This window comes from Pongo pygmaeus, chromosome 20 (assembly GCF_028885625.2).
Source record: "Pongo pygmaeus isolate AG05252 chromosome 20, NHGRI_mPonPyg2-v2.0_pri, whole genome shotgun sequence".
Taxonomy (NCBI): domain Eukaryota; kingdom Metazoa; phylum Chordata; class Mammalia; order Primates; family Hominidae; genus Pongo; species Pongo pygmaeus.
The window spans coordinates 63,703,726-63,717,430 of record NC_072393.2 but is presented as its reverse complement, the minus strand read 5'-3'; the positions used below and the strand labels follow the sequence as shown (position 1 = coordinate 63,717,430).

At 45.5% G+C, this 13,705-nt stretch overlaps 1 protein-coding gene and 1 non-coding gene across 2 annotated transcripts; both read left to right on the top strand.

Moving 5' to 3' along the window:
* The first annotated feature begins 959 nt into the window (after positions 1 to 959).
* On the top strand, positions 960 to 11,775 carry ZIM3 (zinc finger imprinted 3). Its single transcript, XM_054465305.2, has 5 exons — positions 960 to 1,302; positions 3,479 to 3,535; positions 7,495 to 7,621; positions 8,897 to 8,995; positions 9,774 to 11,775. The coding sequence occupies exons 2-5, from the start codon at positions 3,521 to 3,523 to the stop codon at positions 10,949 to 10,951; spliced, it is 1,419 nt and encodes a 472-aa protein (XP_054321280.1). The 5' UTR covers positions 960 to 1,302; positions 3,479 to 3,520; the 3' UTR covers positions 10,952 to 11,775.
* LOC129021257 (small nucleolar RNA U3) lies at positions 11,611 to 11,822 on the top strand. The gene has a single exon (XR_008495989.1). It is a non-coding gene; the product is annotated as a small nucleolar RNA U3 (small nucleolar RNA).
* Positions 11,823 to 13,705: the final 1,883 nt, after the last annotated feature.

Here is a 13,705-nt window from a genome sequence, read left to right as displayed (position 1 = left end):
TTTGGGTTCAAGCAATTCTGCCTCAGCCTCTTGAGTAGCTGGGACTACAGGTGTGCACCACCAAGCCCGGCTAATTTTTGTATTTTTAGTAGAGACAGGATTTCACCATGTTGGCCAGGCTGGTCTCGAACTCCTGACCTCAGGTGATCTGTCTGCCTCAGCCTCCCAAAGTGATGGGATTACAGGCTTGAGCCACCGCACACTGCCAAGGGTCATTTGCTAATATGATTTTTGGATACCTCTTCTCCTGGGAGGAGGTCTAGTCTGGTGCATCCTGTCCCATGAAGTCTGGTTTAATCTCTCGGAATTCAGTTGGAAGCTCAATTTTGGAACGTCTCCATGTCTGCAGGCAAGGGCATGTAGCCTGTGTTTAAATTCAACACCCAGACTAGGGTGGGGCTGGATTGGCATGTTGATCTCATTTTGAGAGTATTAGTACCACTGAAGAGATTTTGCCGGTTGGAGGTTGGAGCCTGAATACTTTCTGTCAGGCGGAGAGCACTTTAACGCATTGTTCCACCTCTGCACCTCTGCTGGCCCTATTTCTTTTTTCTTTTCCTTTCTTTTTTTTTTTTTTTTTTGAGACGTGAGACAGAGTCTCGCTCATTGCCTGGGCTGGAGTGCAGTGGCACGATCTTGGCTCACTGCAGCCTCCGTCTCCCGGGTTCAAGAGATTCTCCTGCCTCAGCCTCCCAAGTAGCTGGGATTACAGGCACGTGCCACCATGGCCAGATAATTTTTGTATTTTTAGTAGAGACAGGGTTTCCCCATGTTGGCCAGGCTGGTCTTGAACTCCTGTCCTCCCAAAGTGCTGGGATTACAGGCATGAGCCACTGTGCCCAGCCAATTTTTTGTCCTTTTAATTTATTTTCATCCTCTGACATTTGGATAATGTTTTCCATGCTTTCTATTTCAAAGTTAAGATAAAAACTTTTTACTTGCATGAACTTAAAAAAATTTTCCATTGGAAACCGACTGGGCAGATTTGAAAATTAAGCTTTCACAATCACAATTTTTATGAGAGCTCATTCAGTTTTGGAGAAGTCGAGGAAAGAATTGGGAATTGAAATTTTGACGTGGCCTGATAGGATCAGATGGGGCTTTTGTAGGAAGTGAGTGTTTTGGGTTGTTTCTTGACTGGATTATGATGCGGAATACAGCGGGTAGAGGGCCGATTAAGTTTTAGTCATTAGTTTAGCTTTTCAGTATACATGCCTTGTCATTTTCAGTCCCTTTCAGAAGAAAAGACCACAGGCATCAGAAATCAATCAACTTGCTAGTTTATGCCAGATTCCACTGGAGGTAAGCTGATTTTTTTTTCTCCCTGAAAGCCAAATGTCTGGGTTTTGTTTCTTTTTTTTTTTTTTTTTTTTTCATTTTTAGTTAGTTTCATTTTTCTACCTCTCCTATTTGCTGGAATAAGCTAAATGTTTTACATTGGTAGTTTAGATTTTCTTTTTGGTTGTCATATTGAAAAGTGATGCTCCCAGGATACTCAAAATTATTTTCGTGGCCCTCCAGTCCTTAGCATTACTGCTGGCCCACAGCTACTTCTAAAAACTTTTTTATTGACAAATAATAATTGTGTTTATTTATGGGGTACAATGTGATGTTTTGATACATGTTTACATTGGGGATGATTAAATCAAGCTAATTAATCTATTTTTGTGGTGAAAGCATTTACAATTTACTCTTTTTAAAAATTATATATATTTTTTGTTGTAGAATTGGACTCCTCAAACTTTAATAAACATTAAAGTTGTGCCTGGCAAGTTTACTCTTAAAAAACATATTTACTTATTTAAAACTTTATTCCTGGCTGGGTGTGGTGGCTCATGCATGTAATCCCAGGATTTGGGGAGGCTGAGGGAGGAGGATTGCTTGAGCCCAGGATTTGAGACCAGCTTGGACGACATAGCAAGATCCCTTCTTTACAAAAAATAAAAAGTTAGCTGATGTGGTAGCATGCACCCATAGTCTTAGCTATTCAGGAGGCCGAGGTAGGAGGATTGCTAGAGCCAGGGATTTTTAAACTGCTGTGAGCCGGATCACACCACTGCACTCCAGCTTGGGTGACAGAATGAGACCCTGCCTCAATAAAATAAAATAAAGAATAAAAACTTTATTACCTTTAACAGAGACCGGGGTTTCACTATGTTGCACAGGCTGGTCTCAAACTCCTGGGCTTGGCTGGGTGTGGTGGTTCACGCCTATAATCCCAGCACTTTGGGAGGCAGAGGCGGGCAGATCACTTGAGATCAGGAGCTCGAGACCAGCCTGAACAACATGGTGAAACCCTGTCTCTACTAAAAATGCAAAAATTAGTTGGGCATGGTGGTGCGTGCCTATAATCCCAGCTACACGGGAGGCTGAGGCAGGGGAATCCCTCGAACCCGGGAGGCGGAGGTTGCAGTGAGCCGAGCCTGTGCCACTGCCCTCCAGCCTGGGTGACAGAGCAAGACTTGGTCTTAAAAAAAAAAAAAAAGTAACTCCTGTGCTCAAGTGATCCTCCCACCTTGGCTTTCCAAAGTGCTGGGATTATAGGTGTGAGCTGCCACGCGTGGCCAAAATCTACGCTTTTGGCAAAGAATTACCAATGATCCAGCTGTCCCACTTATGGCAAAGCTGAAGGGCTGTCTGCATCCCGTGTTCACTGCGGCGTTATTCAACACGACCACAGCTGCTTCAGGATTCATGGTTTCGGCTCTCGGCCTTCCTCACTGTGCTCTAGCTGATCTGATGCTTGCCTCATTGTCTTTGCACAGGCTTGTTTTAAAGGTGCTGTTGAACTGCTGTTTAGCTTTCTCTCTCTCTCTCTTTTTTTTTTTTTTTTTTTGAGACGGAGTCTCGCTCTGTCGCCCAGGCTGGAGCGCGGTGGCGCGATCTCGGCTCACTGCAAGCTCCGCCTCCCGGGTTCCCGCCATTCTCCTGCCTCAGCCTCCCGAGTAGCTGGGACTACAGGCGCCCGCCACCACGCCCGGATAATTTTGTTTTTGTATTTTTAGTAGAGACGGGGTTTCACCGTGTTAGCCAGGATGGTCTTGATCTCCTGACCTCGTGATCCGCCTGCCTCGGCCTCCCAAAGTGCTGGGATTACAGGCGTGAGCCACCGCGCCCAGCCAATTTTGTATTTTTAGTAGAGACGGGGTTTTATTATGTTGGCCAGGCTGATCTCAAACTCCTGACCTCTGGTGATCTGCCCGCCTCAGCCTCCCAAAGTGCTGGGATTACAGGTGTGAGCCACCGCGCCTGGCCTGCACTTTCTTCTTTGAGACCCAGTCTTAATAAACAAACAAACACCAAAAAACCAAAACAAAAAAAAAGACCTTCGGAGGGGGATCACTGAGGTACAAGTCAGGGCTTTTCGGAGTGGTCTAAGGAGAGCTTTTATCCAGGGTGTGGAGCATTCTATGCTGGATAATCCCCAAGTTCCAAAGCGAATTCTGCTATTTCATGGTTCTTTTCCATTTTCCCTCAGATCTGCCTTCCCAAGACTTTATTGACTGGTAAAGAACGGGAAATGAACAATTCCCAGGTGAGCTTTTCAAAAAAATCTAAATCTCATGATGAATAAACATGACCCACGTTGCTCAGAATTAACTCCACTAACCTTTTGGCGTGTTTTCCTCCTTCCTTCCATACTTTTATTAAAAGGTAACACGCACTCTACTTTCTGCTCAACGCTGGGCATGGTGGCTCACACCTGTAATTCAGCAATCTAGGAGGCCAAGGCAGGTGGATCGCTTGAGTTCAGGAGTTTGAAACCAGCCTGGGCAACATGGCGAGATCCCATCTCTACAAAAAATTCGCTGGGTATGGTGGTGGTGGCGTACACCTGTAGTCTCAGCTACTCTGGAGGCGGAGGTGGGAGAATCACTTGAACCTAGGAGGTTGAGGCTGCAGTGAGCCATGATCGTGCCACTGCACTCCAGCCTGGGAGACAGAGCGTGACCCTGTCTCAAAAAAAAAAAAGGAAAAAAAAAAAAGAAAAGCTTGGTTACAGAAACACCAGGGGTTTGGTCTAGGTCCTGCTACTGGCTGCACAGAAAGCCAATGACTGAGACAGTGGGTATTGCGAAGGAAGAAGCTTTAATCAGCTGCCATAGCTGAAGAAATGGGAGCTCAGCCTCAAATCCATCTCCCTAACTCACTAAAACTAGGGGTTTATACAGCACGGAAGAAATGTAACAATGTGTAAGAAAGCAAGAACTAGGGAGGGGCAAGGAGACATCTGTTGTGGTGAGTTTTAGTTGATTTTTTTTTTTTTTTGAGGGAGTCTGGCTGTGTCACCCAGGCTGGAGTGTAGTGGTGCAAGCAATCTCAGCTCACTGCAACCTCTGCCTCCCAGGTTCAAGGATTCTCCTGCCTCAGCCTCCTGAGTCGCTGGGATTACAGGTGTGCGCACCACCACTCCTGGCTAATTTTTGTATTTTTAGTAGAGACGGGGCTTCACCATGTTGGCCAGGCTGGTCTCGAAATCCTGACCTCAGGTGATCTGCCTGCCTTTGAGAGATCTGAAGGTCTTTTCCTAAGGAAGGAACTCAGACAAAACAAATACAGGTTTCAAGCTTTAACAGCAGAAGGGTCAATTTCTATGTTTATCCAAAAAACAAAAACAAAAACAAAAAACAAACAAAAAAACCACAACTGTCTATGGGATTACTGGGCTGGTTTCAGCTCAAGCATCTTTGTTTTTTTTTTTTGACACAGTCTCCATCTGTCACCCAGGCTGGAGTGCAATGGCTTGATCTTGGCTCACTGCAACCTCTGCCTCCCAGGTTCAAGCGATTCTCCTGCCTCAACCTCCTGAGTAGCTGGGATTACAGGCGCACGCTACCATGCCCACGCCCGGCTAATTTTTATATTTTTAGTAGAGATGGGATTTTACCATATTGGTGGGGCTGGTCTCGAAATCCTGACCTCAGGTGATCCACCCGCCTCAGCCTCCCAAAGTTCTGGGATTACAAGGGTGAGCCACCACGCCCAGCCTCAGGCATCTTTTGACAACTGCTCTTACAAACCTGGTCCACTGCTAAGCCCTGAGATGTAACAGTGTCATGTGTGTTTCACCCCAACCTATTTTTTAAATGATTGGTGTCTTGAATGTGTGTCCTCTCCCAACTTTGTTCTGTGTGTATTTGAAACAAATTCTATAAATCCACACAATAAAGTGAAAAATCATAAACTAGTACCAGTCGGAATCAAAGTAAATTATGGATAGCTGAAAGACCACGGATAAGTTGTATGCAGTTAGGCAGATAGTAGTTTCCTTGCAATTGTTAAAATTAAGCCTGTTGACCAATTTCCTGTTGACAAGAAAGGCATACTAAAGTTAGGTGTGGTGGCTCACACCTGTAATCCCAGCACTTTGGGAGGCCAAGGCAGGAAGACCACTTGAGGCCAGGAGTTCAAGACCAGTCTGGACAATATAGTGAGACCCTGTCTCTACAAATAATAAAAAATGAACTTAGCATGGTGGTGCATGCCTGTAGTCCCAGCTATTCTGGAGGCTGAGGTAGGAGGATTGCTTGATCCTGGGAGGTTGAGGCTGCAGTGAGCCATGATCACGCCACTGTACTCCAGCCTGGGTGACAGAGCAAGAACCTGTGTCATAAATTTTAAAAAAGGCCGGGTGTGGTGGCTTATCCCTTTAATCCCAGCACTTTGGGAGGCCGAGGCGGGCAGATCACTTGAGGTCAGGAGTTTGAGACCAGTCTGGCCAACATGGCGAAACCCCATCTCTACTAAAAGTACAAACATTAGCCAGGTCTGGTGGTGCGCGCCTGTAATCCCAGCTACTCAGGAGGCTGAGGCAGGAGAATCACTTGAACCCAGGAGGTGGAGGTTGCAGTGAGCCGAGATTGTGCCACTGCACTCCAGCCTGGGCTACAAGAGTGAGACTTTGTCCGCTTCCCCCCCAAAAAAATTAAAAAACAAAATAAAAAAAAAAGCAAGCTAGAACACAAACACAACTAAAAAATTTATCTGTCCAAGAGGACACTAGGTGCTGGCTCTTAGAGGTGAGATTTTCAGTTTCTGACAAAGGAAGTCGCTTTACACGTGTGATTTCCAACACTGTGAGTGTTAAGTGGCAGGAACAAAATGCTGCCGTAAGTCCAGTATGGCTGCAGGAGAGACCCAGGGGAGTGTGGTGACCCTGTGTGAGTGGGAGTGTGGTAGACATGCTAGACGCTGGGCCCTGTAGCAGGTGTCACCTATTTCTCCCAAATGCAAGGAAAGCTGATAAATTAGGGGAGCGCACCATCCAGTCTGAATGTCGACTGTGGAAAATAGATTACAGTCAGTTTAGATGTAGCTGGAAGAATTGGGGCTATTGGCTTATTCTACTTATTTATGTATTTATTTATTTGAGATAGAGTCTCACTGTCACCCAGGCTGGAGTGCAGTGGTGTGATCTCAGCTCACTGCAACCTCCACTTCCCAGGGTTCAAGCAATTCTCCTGCCTCAGCCTCCCGAGTAGCTGGGATTACAGGCATGCACCACCATGTCGGGCTAGTTTTTGTATTTTTAGTAGAGATGGGGTTTCACCATGTTGACAAGGCTGGTCTCGATCTCCTGACCTCAGGTGATCCACCTGCCTCAGCCTCCCGAAGTGCTGGGATTATAGGTGTGAGCCACCGTGCCCAGCCTCTATTTAAAAAAGAATTTCTAATAGAGGCAGGATGTGTTAAAGAAAAATAGAAAATAGAAAAAAAAAAAACATTTTCTTTTCTTTTCTTTGCTTTTCTTTTTTTTTTTTCTTGAGACAGAGTTTTGCTCTTTTTGCCCTGGCTGGAGTGTAGTGGCGCGATCTCGGCTCACTGCAGCCTCCACCTCCTGGGTTCAAGCGATTCTCCTGCCTCAGCCTCCTGAGTAGCTGGGATTACAGGCGCCCACCACCATGCCTGGCTAATTTTTTGTATTTTTAGTAGAGATGGGGTTTCTTCATGTTGGCCAGACTGCTCTCGAACTCCTGACCTCAGGTGATCCACCCGCCTCGGCCTTCCAAAGTGCAGGGATTACAGGTGTGAGCCACCGTGCCCGGCCAAAATAATAAAATTTTCTTTGAGATAGGGGTTTTGCTATGTTCCCCAGCTAGTCTCAAACTCCTGGCCTCAAGAAATCCTCCTGCCTCAGCCTCCCAAAATGTTGGGATGGTAGGTGTGAGCCACCATACTCGGCCTCTGCCTTACTCTAAGTAAAAGATGACAAGGTGGATTAATGAATGGTGGAGAAGATGGAAACTAATGGCCAGGTTTGAGATTCAGGAAGTAAAATTGGTGGGACTAGAGGGTGGAGAAAGATGGCAGTGTCATGAGTAGGTCTAAGGTTTATGGCTCAATGGCAAGATCCTCTGGGCACAATTGATTTTCATCCAGAGTAGAGTGAATTATGGACATGATTAAAGCTTGGTTCAGCAGAAACAAGTTTCTCTATCCCCAGCCGCAGGATTCAATGGCATTTTTATACTGATCGGGAATCTGTTGTTACAGGGAAGAGTGACCTTCGAGGATGTGACTGTGAACTTCACCCAGGGGGAGTGGCAGCGGCTGAATCCCGAACAGAGAAACTTGTACAGGGATGTGATGCTGGAGAATTACAGCAACCTTATCTCCGTGGGTAAGGATGGCTTCCCCAGCAGGAGGACTCAAAACCTAAGGCGTGAAACACACAGACACCCCATGGCTGGCCGAATAGGGTTGGCACAGAGGTGCTCCTCACTTTGCATATGTTTTTGTAGAGCTGGGACTAGGGTGAGGCAAGTGAAGTGTACTGAGTGCTTCATTTAAGGAGCCCCCATCCTCAGGGTTGTGCAAGCGCCTGGAGAATGAGTGAGGGCCTCTGTAAGTTTTGTGGGCTGGGTGCCCTGCCCTTCACCCTACTCCTGGTCTTGATATTTGGAAAAGCTTTATCCTCCAAGAAGAAAAAGCATTTCCTTCCTTCCCTTCCTTCCTTCCCTCCCTCCCTCCCTGCCTCCTTCCCTTCCTCCCTTCCTACCTTCCTTCTTTCCTTCCTTCCTTTCTCCCTCCCTCCCTCTCTCCATTCCTCTCTCTTTCTTTCTCTCCTTTCTCCTAACAGGGTCTGGCTGTGTCACCGAGGCTGGAGTGCAGTGGTGCAATCACAGCTCATGGTAGTATTTTTTTTTTTTTTTTTTTTTTGGATACAGAGTCTCGCTCTTGCCCAGGCTGGAATGCAGTGGTGTGATCTCGGCTCACTGCAACCTCCGCCTCCCAGGTTCAAGTGATTTTCCTGCCTTAGCCTCCCGAATAGCTGGGATTACAGGTGTGCACCACCATACCTGGCTAATTTTTGTATTTTTTGCACAGATGGGGTTTCTCCATGTTGGTGAGGCTAGTCTCGAACTCCTGACCTCAGATGACCTGCCCGCCTCAGCTTCCCAAAGTTCTGGTATTACAGGCATGAGCCACCACACCTGGCGTCACTGCAACATTGACCTGGGCTCAAGCCATCCTCCCACCTCAGCCTCCTGAATAGCTGCGAGCACAGACGTGCACCACCACACGTGGCTTTGGTTTTGTAGAGACTGGGCCTTGCTATCTTCATGTTACGTGTAACATGTTGGTCTCAAATTCCTGTGCTCAAGCAATTCTCCTGTCTCGGCCTCCCAAAGTGCTGGGATTACAGGCATGAGTCACCACACCCAACCCAGAAAAAGCATTCTTTGTTTAGTTCGACTGCTCATATGCATTCCTTCAAACTGTCCATCCACACAACTCCCCCCAACCAATGGCACATACCCACACACTGACATACAAACACTCACACACACAAATATTCACGCAAGCATACACAAGCACTTATATACACTCACACACTTGCACAAACAACTCACACATCCACAAACACCAAGCCCTGTGGTATCTTCCATCACAGGACAAGAGGAAACCACCAAACCCGATGTGATCTTGAGGTTGGAACAAGGAAAGGAGCCATGGTCAGTGGAAGAAGAAGTGCTGAGAAGTGGCTGTCCAGGTAGGTGACCAGGAGAGCACTGTGGGTCAATGTTGCGTGGAAGCCAATTCAGCTTTTCTAAATGAGGAAGTCGTTTGGCAGAAAGTAGAGCCAGCTGTGACTTCCTGGGAGTGCCGGAAGAAATCTCCAGGTATTTTTCTCCACTCAGAAATTTCTTTATATTCTTCTCTGGGTTTTCCTTTGCAGGCAAACTCTTTTTTTTTTTTTTTTCTTGAAATGGAGTCTCTGTCGCCCAGGCTGGCATGCAGTGGCGCGATCTGGGCTCACTGCAACCTCCGCCTCCCGGGTTCGAACGATTCTCCAGCCTCAGCCTCCTGAGTAGCTGGGATTACAGGCACGTGCCACCACGCCCGGCTAATTTTTTGTATTTTTAGTAGAGACAGGGTTTCGCCATGTTGGTCAGGCTGGTCTCGAACCCCCGACCTCAGGCAATCCACCCGCCTCAGCCTCCCAAAGTGCTAGGATTACAGGTGTGAGCCACCACGCCCGGCCTGGCAAACACTCTTTCTTAATCTCCCTCTCCCTGGTATCCCTGGGCTCTCACCTGCTCCCCGTGCACTAGGTCTACGTTGCTCAGTCCTTTACAGATAGATATGTGATAGCTTCATGTAACATTAGTTCACCTAGAACTCTAACAGAGCTTATATTAACTTTGGCTTCTCATAGACATTAGGTTTGAAGCCAGAAATGATCACCACAATAGATTGTTTATGGCATTTTATTTCAAGCATGTGAGTGGAACGTTTTACACAGGACATTTTTTTGTATTCCATTTTAGAAAAAAACGGGGACATTGGAGGGCAGATTTGGAAGCCAAAGGATGTGAAAGAGAGTCTCGCAAGACAAGTCCCATCAATCAATAAGGAAACGCTGACTACGCAGAAAGGTGTAGAACGTGACGGATCTAAGAAAATACTTCCACTGGGCATAGATGATGTATCTTCCTTGAAACACTGTGTACAAAATAATTCTCACGACGATAATGGATACAGAAAATTAGTTGGCGATAATCCATCCAAATTTGTAGGAAAACAACTGAAATGTAATGCCTGTAGAAAGTTATTCAGTTCAGAGTCACGCCTTCAGAGTCACCTGAGGAGGCATGCCTGTCAGAAATCCTTTGAATGTTGTAGCTGTGGAAGAGCATTCGGGGAGAAGTGGAAGCTTGATAAACATCAGAAAACTCATGCAGAGGAAAGGCCCTATAAATGTGAGAAATGTGGAAACGCCTACAAGCAGAAGTCAAATCTCTTTCAACATCAGAAAATGCATACTAAAGAGAAACCCTATCAATGTAAGACATGTGGAAAAGCCTTTTCCTGGAAATCATCCTGCATTAATCATGAGAAAATTCATAATGCCAAGAAATCCTATCAGTGCAATGAATGTGAGAAATCCTTCAAGCAGAACTCAACCCTCATTCAACATAAAAAAGTTCACACTGGACAAAAACCCTTTCAATGTGCGGACTGTGGAAAGGCTTTCATTTACAAGTCAGATCTTGTGAAACACCAGAGAATACACACGGGAGAGAAACCCTATAAATGTAGCATATGTGAGAAGGCCTTTTCCCAGAAATCCAATGTCATCGATCATGAGAAAATTCACACTGGGAAGAGAGCTTACGAGTGTGATCTATGTGGAAATACCTTTATCCAGAAGAAAAACCTCATTCAACATAAAAAAATCCATACTGGGGAAAAGCCCTATGAATGTAATAGATGTGGAAAAGCCTTCTTTCAGAAGTCAAACCTTCATAGCCATCAGAAAACTCATAGCGGAGAGAGGACCTACAGATGTAGTGAATGTGGAAAAACCTTCATCCGGAAATTAAACCTTAGTTTGCATAAAAAAACCCATACTGGACAAAAACCTTATGAATGTTCTAAATGTGGTAAAGCCTTCGCTGACAAATCATACCTTGTTAGGCACCAGAAAAGAATTCACTCCAGATAGGAGCCCCATGCACTTAAAAAAAACATGGGAAATATGGTTGCCTGGAATTGTCACCCCAGAATTCATGTTGAAATGGCCTCTAATTTGCAGGCTATTTTTGAAGGTAGCAAGGACTTATTATGCACAGTATCCTTTGAAAACCGACTTGGCAAACTCACTCAGCAAATGTGTATTAAGTATAAATATTTATTAGATGCCTTTTGTGTACCAGGAACTCTTAAACACTGAAGATGTAGCAATAAACCAAATGTGCTAAAAACCCATATGGAGTTTTATTCCAGTGAATAATGACCAGTGGTATCCATATCTTTAAAAACATTTAAAAGACTATACTTTTGGCCAGGCGCGGTGGCTCAAACGCCTGTAATCCCAGTACTTTGGGAGGCTGAGGTGGGTGCATCACCTGAGGTCAGGAGTTTGAGACCAGCATGACCAACACGGTGAAACCCTGTCTCTACTAAAAATACAAAAATTAGCCAGGCATAGTTGTGGGCACCTGTAATCCCAGCTACTCGGGAGGCTGAGGCAGGAGAACTGCTTGAACCTGGGAGGTGGAGGTTGCAGTGAGCCAAGATTGCACCATTGCACTCCTGCCTGGGCAACAAGAGCAAAACTTCATCTCAAAAATAAGATAAAATAAAATAAACAAATAAAGACAGTACTTTATACATTTAGGGATGATTTCTATAATTCATGAGTGGAGAGGTTTCTCTAGAGGTGTAGGGGAATGGAAACCACGTCCAGAAAGTACAGCTTTCTCTCCTGAGCATGAAGGTATCTTGGCATTTCTTCACTGCAATTGCCATTTGGCTTTTTTATTTTTCTTTTGAGATAGGGTGTCACTCTGTTGCCCAGGCTGGAGGGCAGTGGTGTAGTCATAGCTCACTGCAGCCTCAAACTCTTGGGCTCAGGCAATCCTTCCACCTCAGGCTCCCAAAGTGCTTTGATTACAGGCATGAGCCATGGCACTCAGCCGCAGCTTACATTTCTTTTTTCTTTTTCTTTTCTTTTTTTTTTTTTTTTTTTTTGAGACAGGGTTTTACTCTTATCACCCAGGCTGGAATATGGTGGTGTGATCTCAGCTCACTGCAATCTCCGCCTCCCTGGTTCAAGTGATTCTCCTGCCTCAGCCTCCAAAGTAGTAGCTAGGACGACAGGCATGCGCCACCACGCCTGGCTCATTTTTGTATTTTTAGTAGAGACGGGGTTTCACCATGTTGGCCAAGATGTTCTCGATTTCCTGACGTTGTGATCCGCCCGCCTTGGCCTCCTAAAGTGCTGGGATTATAGGCGTGAGCCACCGTGCCTGGCCTACATTTTTTTCATAGTACTTTCCTTCTTTTCCTCTTAAATGCTAAAAATAATGTATTTTTAAAAACCTCGTATGTATGTTTCTGGTTGCTCTTCTCTTCTTTCCCACACCTACTCTGCCTAATTTTGCCCCATTGCTTGTATAATACCAGGCTCTTCTTATCTCTTTTTACCCAAAAAATCCTCTCAACTTCCATTTGTCTACTCACATGGCCATTTAAAAAAATTGTTCTTTACTCCTTGCTGAATTCACAGTCTAACACATCGCCCACTGATACTGGGTACATTATAAGCTGTTTAAGGCTTGGCCGCCAGGAAATGTTGTACATTTATGAGGATGGGTTTATCATCTTATTCATATTAATAACATGAGCAACATCTTACAGTGCTTTTGAATTCACAAAATCACACGGATATTTAATATACTGCATTTTGCATATAACCCTGATGTTATGCCCTGAAATTCTTGGAAAATGGTAAATAACAGTTGATTGCTGCATAGCAAATTTTATTAGTAACCAGTCATAAACACATGTGGAAGCTAGCCAATGGTATATGTATGGGTTGGGTTATTATTTTAAAAAGTTTACAAAGGAAAAGTACTCACCCCCTGCTTTCTTTCTGTGTCGTGACTGAAAATCATGGAGTGCTTTGACCACTCTGACCAGCCAAGCTGCAGGCTTTTCTCAGAAGGCTTGAATCCAAACCAGAGCCTGAAACATTCCCAGGCACTGATAGAGGTATTTAGGTTTAGGTTGTTGCCCAAAACACTAAACTAGTCCCTGCCCTTGACCAAATTCCTTATAAACATATAAAACCCCATACCCTGACCCTCTCACTGCAGCAGACACACCAAGGTAGACCATCCCCCACGCCTTTTTTTTTTTTTTTCTTTGAGACAGGGTCTTTCACCCAGGCTGGAGTGCAGTAGTGTGATCATAGCTCACTGCAGCCTTGAACTCCCAGACTGAAGTGATCCTCCCACATCGGCTTCCTGAGTAGCTGAGACATGCCTGGCAAAGTTATTTATTTATTTATTTATTTAGAAATGGAGTTCTGCTCTTGTTGCCCAGGCTGGAGTGCTGTGGTGCGATCTCGGCTTACTGAAACCTCCATCTCCTGGGTTCAAGTGATTCTCCTGCCTCAGCCTCCTGAGTAGCTGGGAGTACAGGTGCCTGCCACCATGCCCAGCTAATTTTCTATTTTTAGTAGAGACGGGGTTTCACCATTTTGGTCAGGCTGGTCTCAAACTCCAGACCTCAGGTGATCCGCCCACCTTGGCCTCCCAAGTGCTGGGATTACAGGTGTCAGCCACCGTGCCTGGCTGCTGAATTATTTTTTGTAGAGACAGGGTCTTGCTATATTGCCCAAGTTGGTTTTGAACTGGTCTGCTCAAGCAGTCCTCCCACCTTGGCCTCCCAAAGTGCTGGGATGACAGGCATG

Bases quoted from the DNA above. Each gene is read 5' to 3' on its own strand.
- ZIM3 (XM_054465305.2), top strand. The intron at 7,622-8,896 runs GTAAGGATGGCT...CTTCCATCACAG, and splicing joins CAGCAACCTTATCTCCGTGG to GACAAGAGGAAACCACCAAA. The intron at 8,996-9,773 runs GTAGGTGACCAG...ATTCCATTTTAG, and splicing joins GCTGAGAAGTGGCTGTCCAG to AAAAAAACGGGGACATTGGA.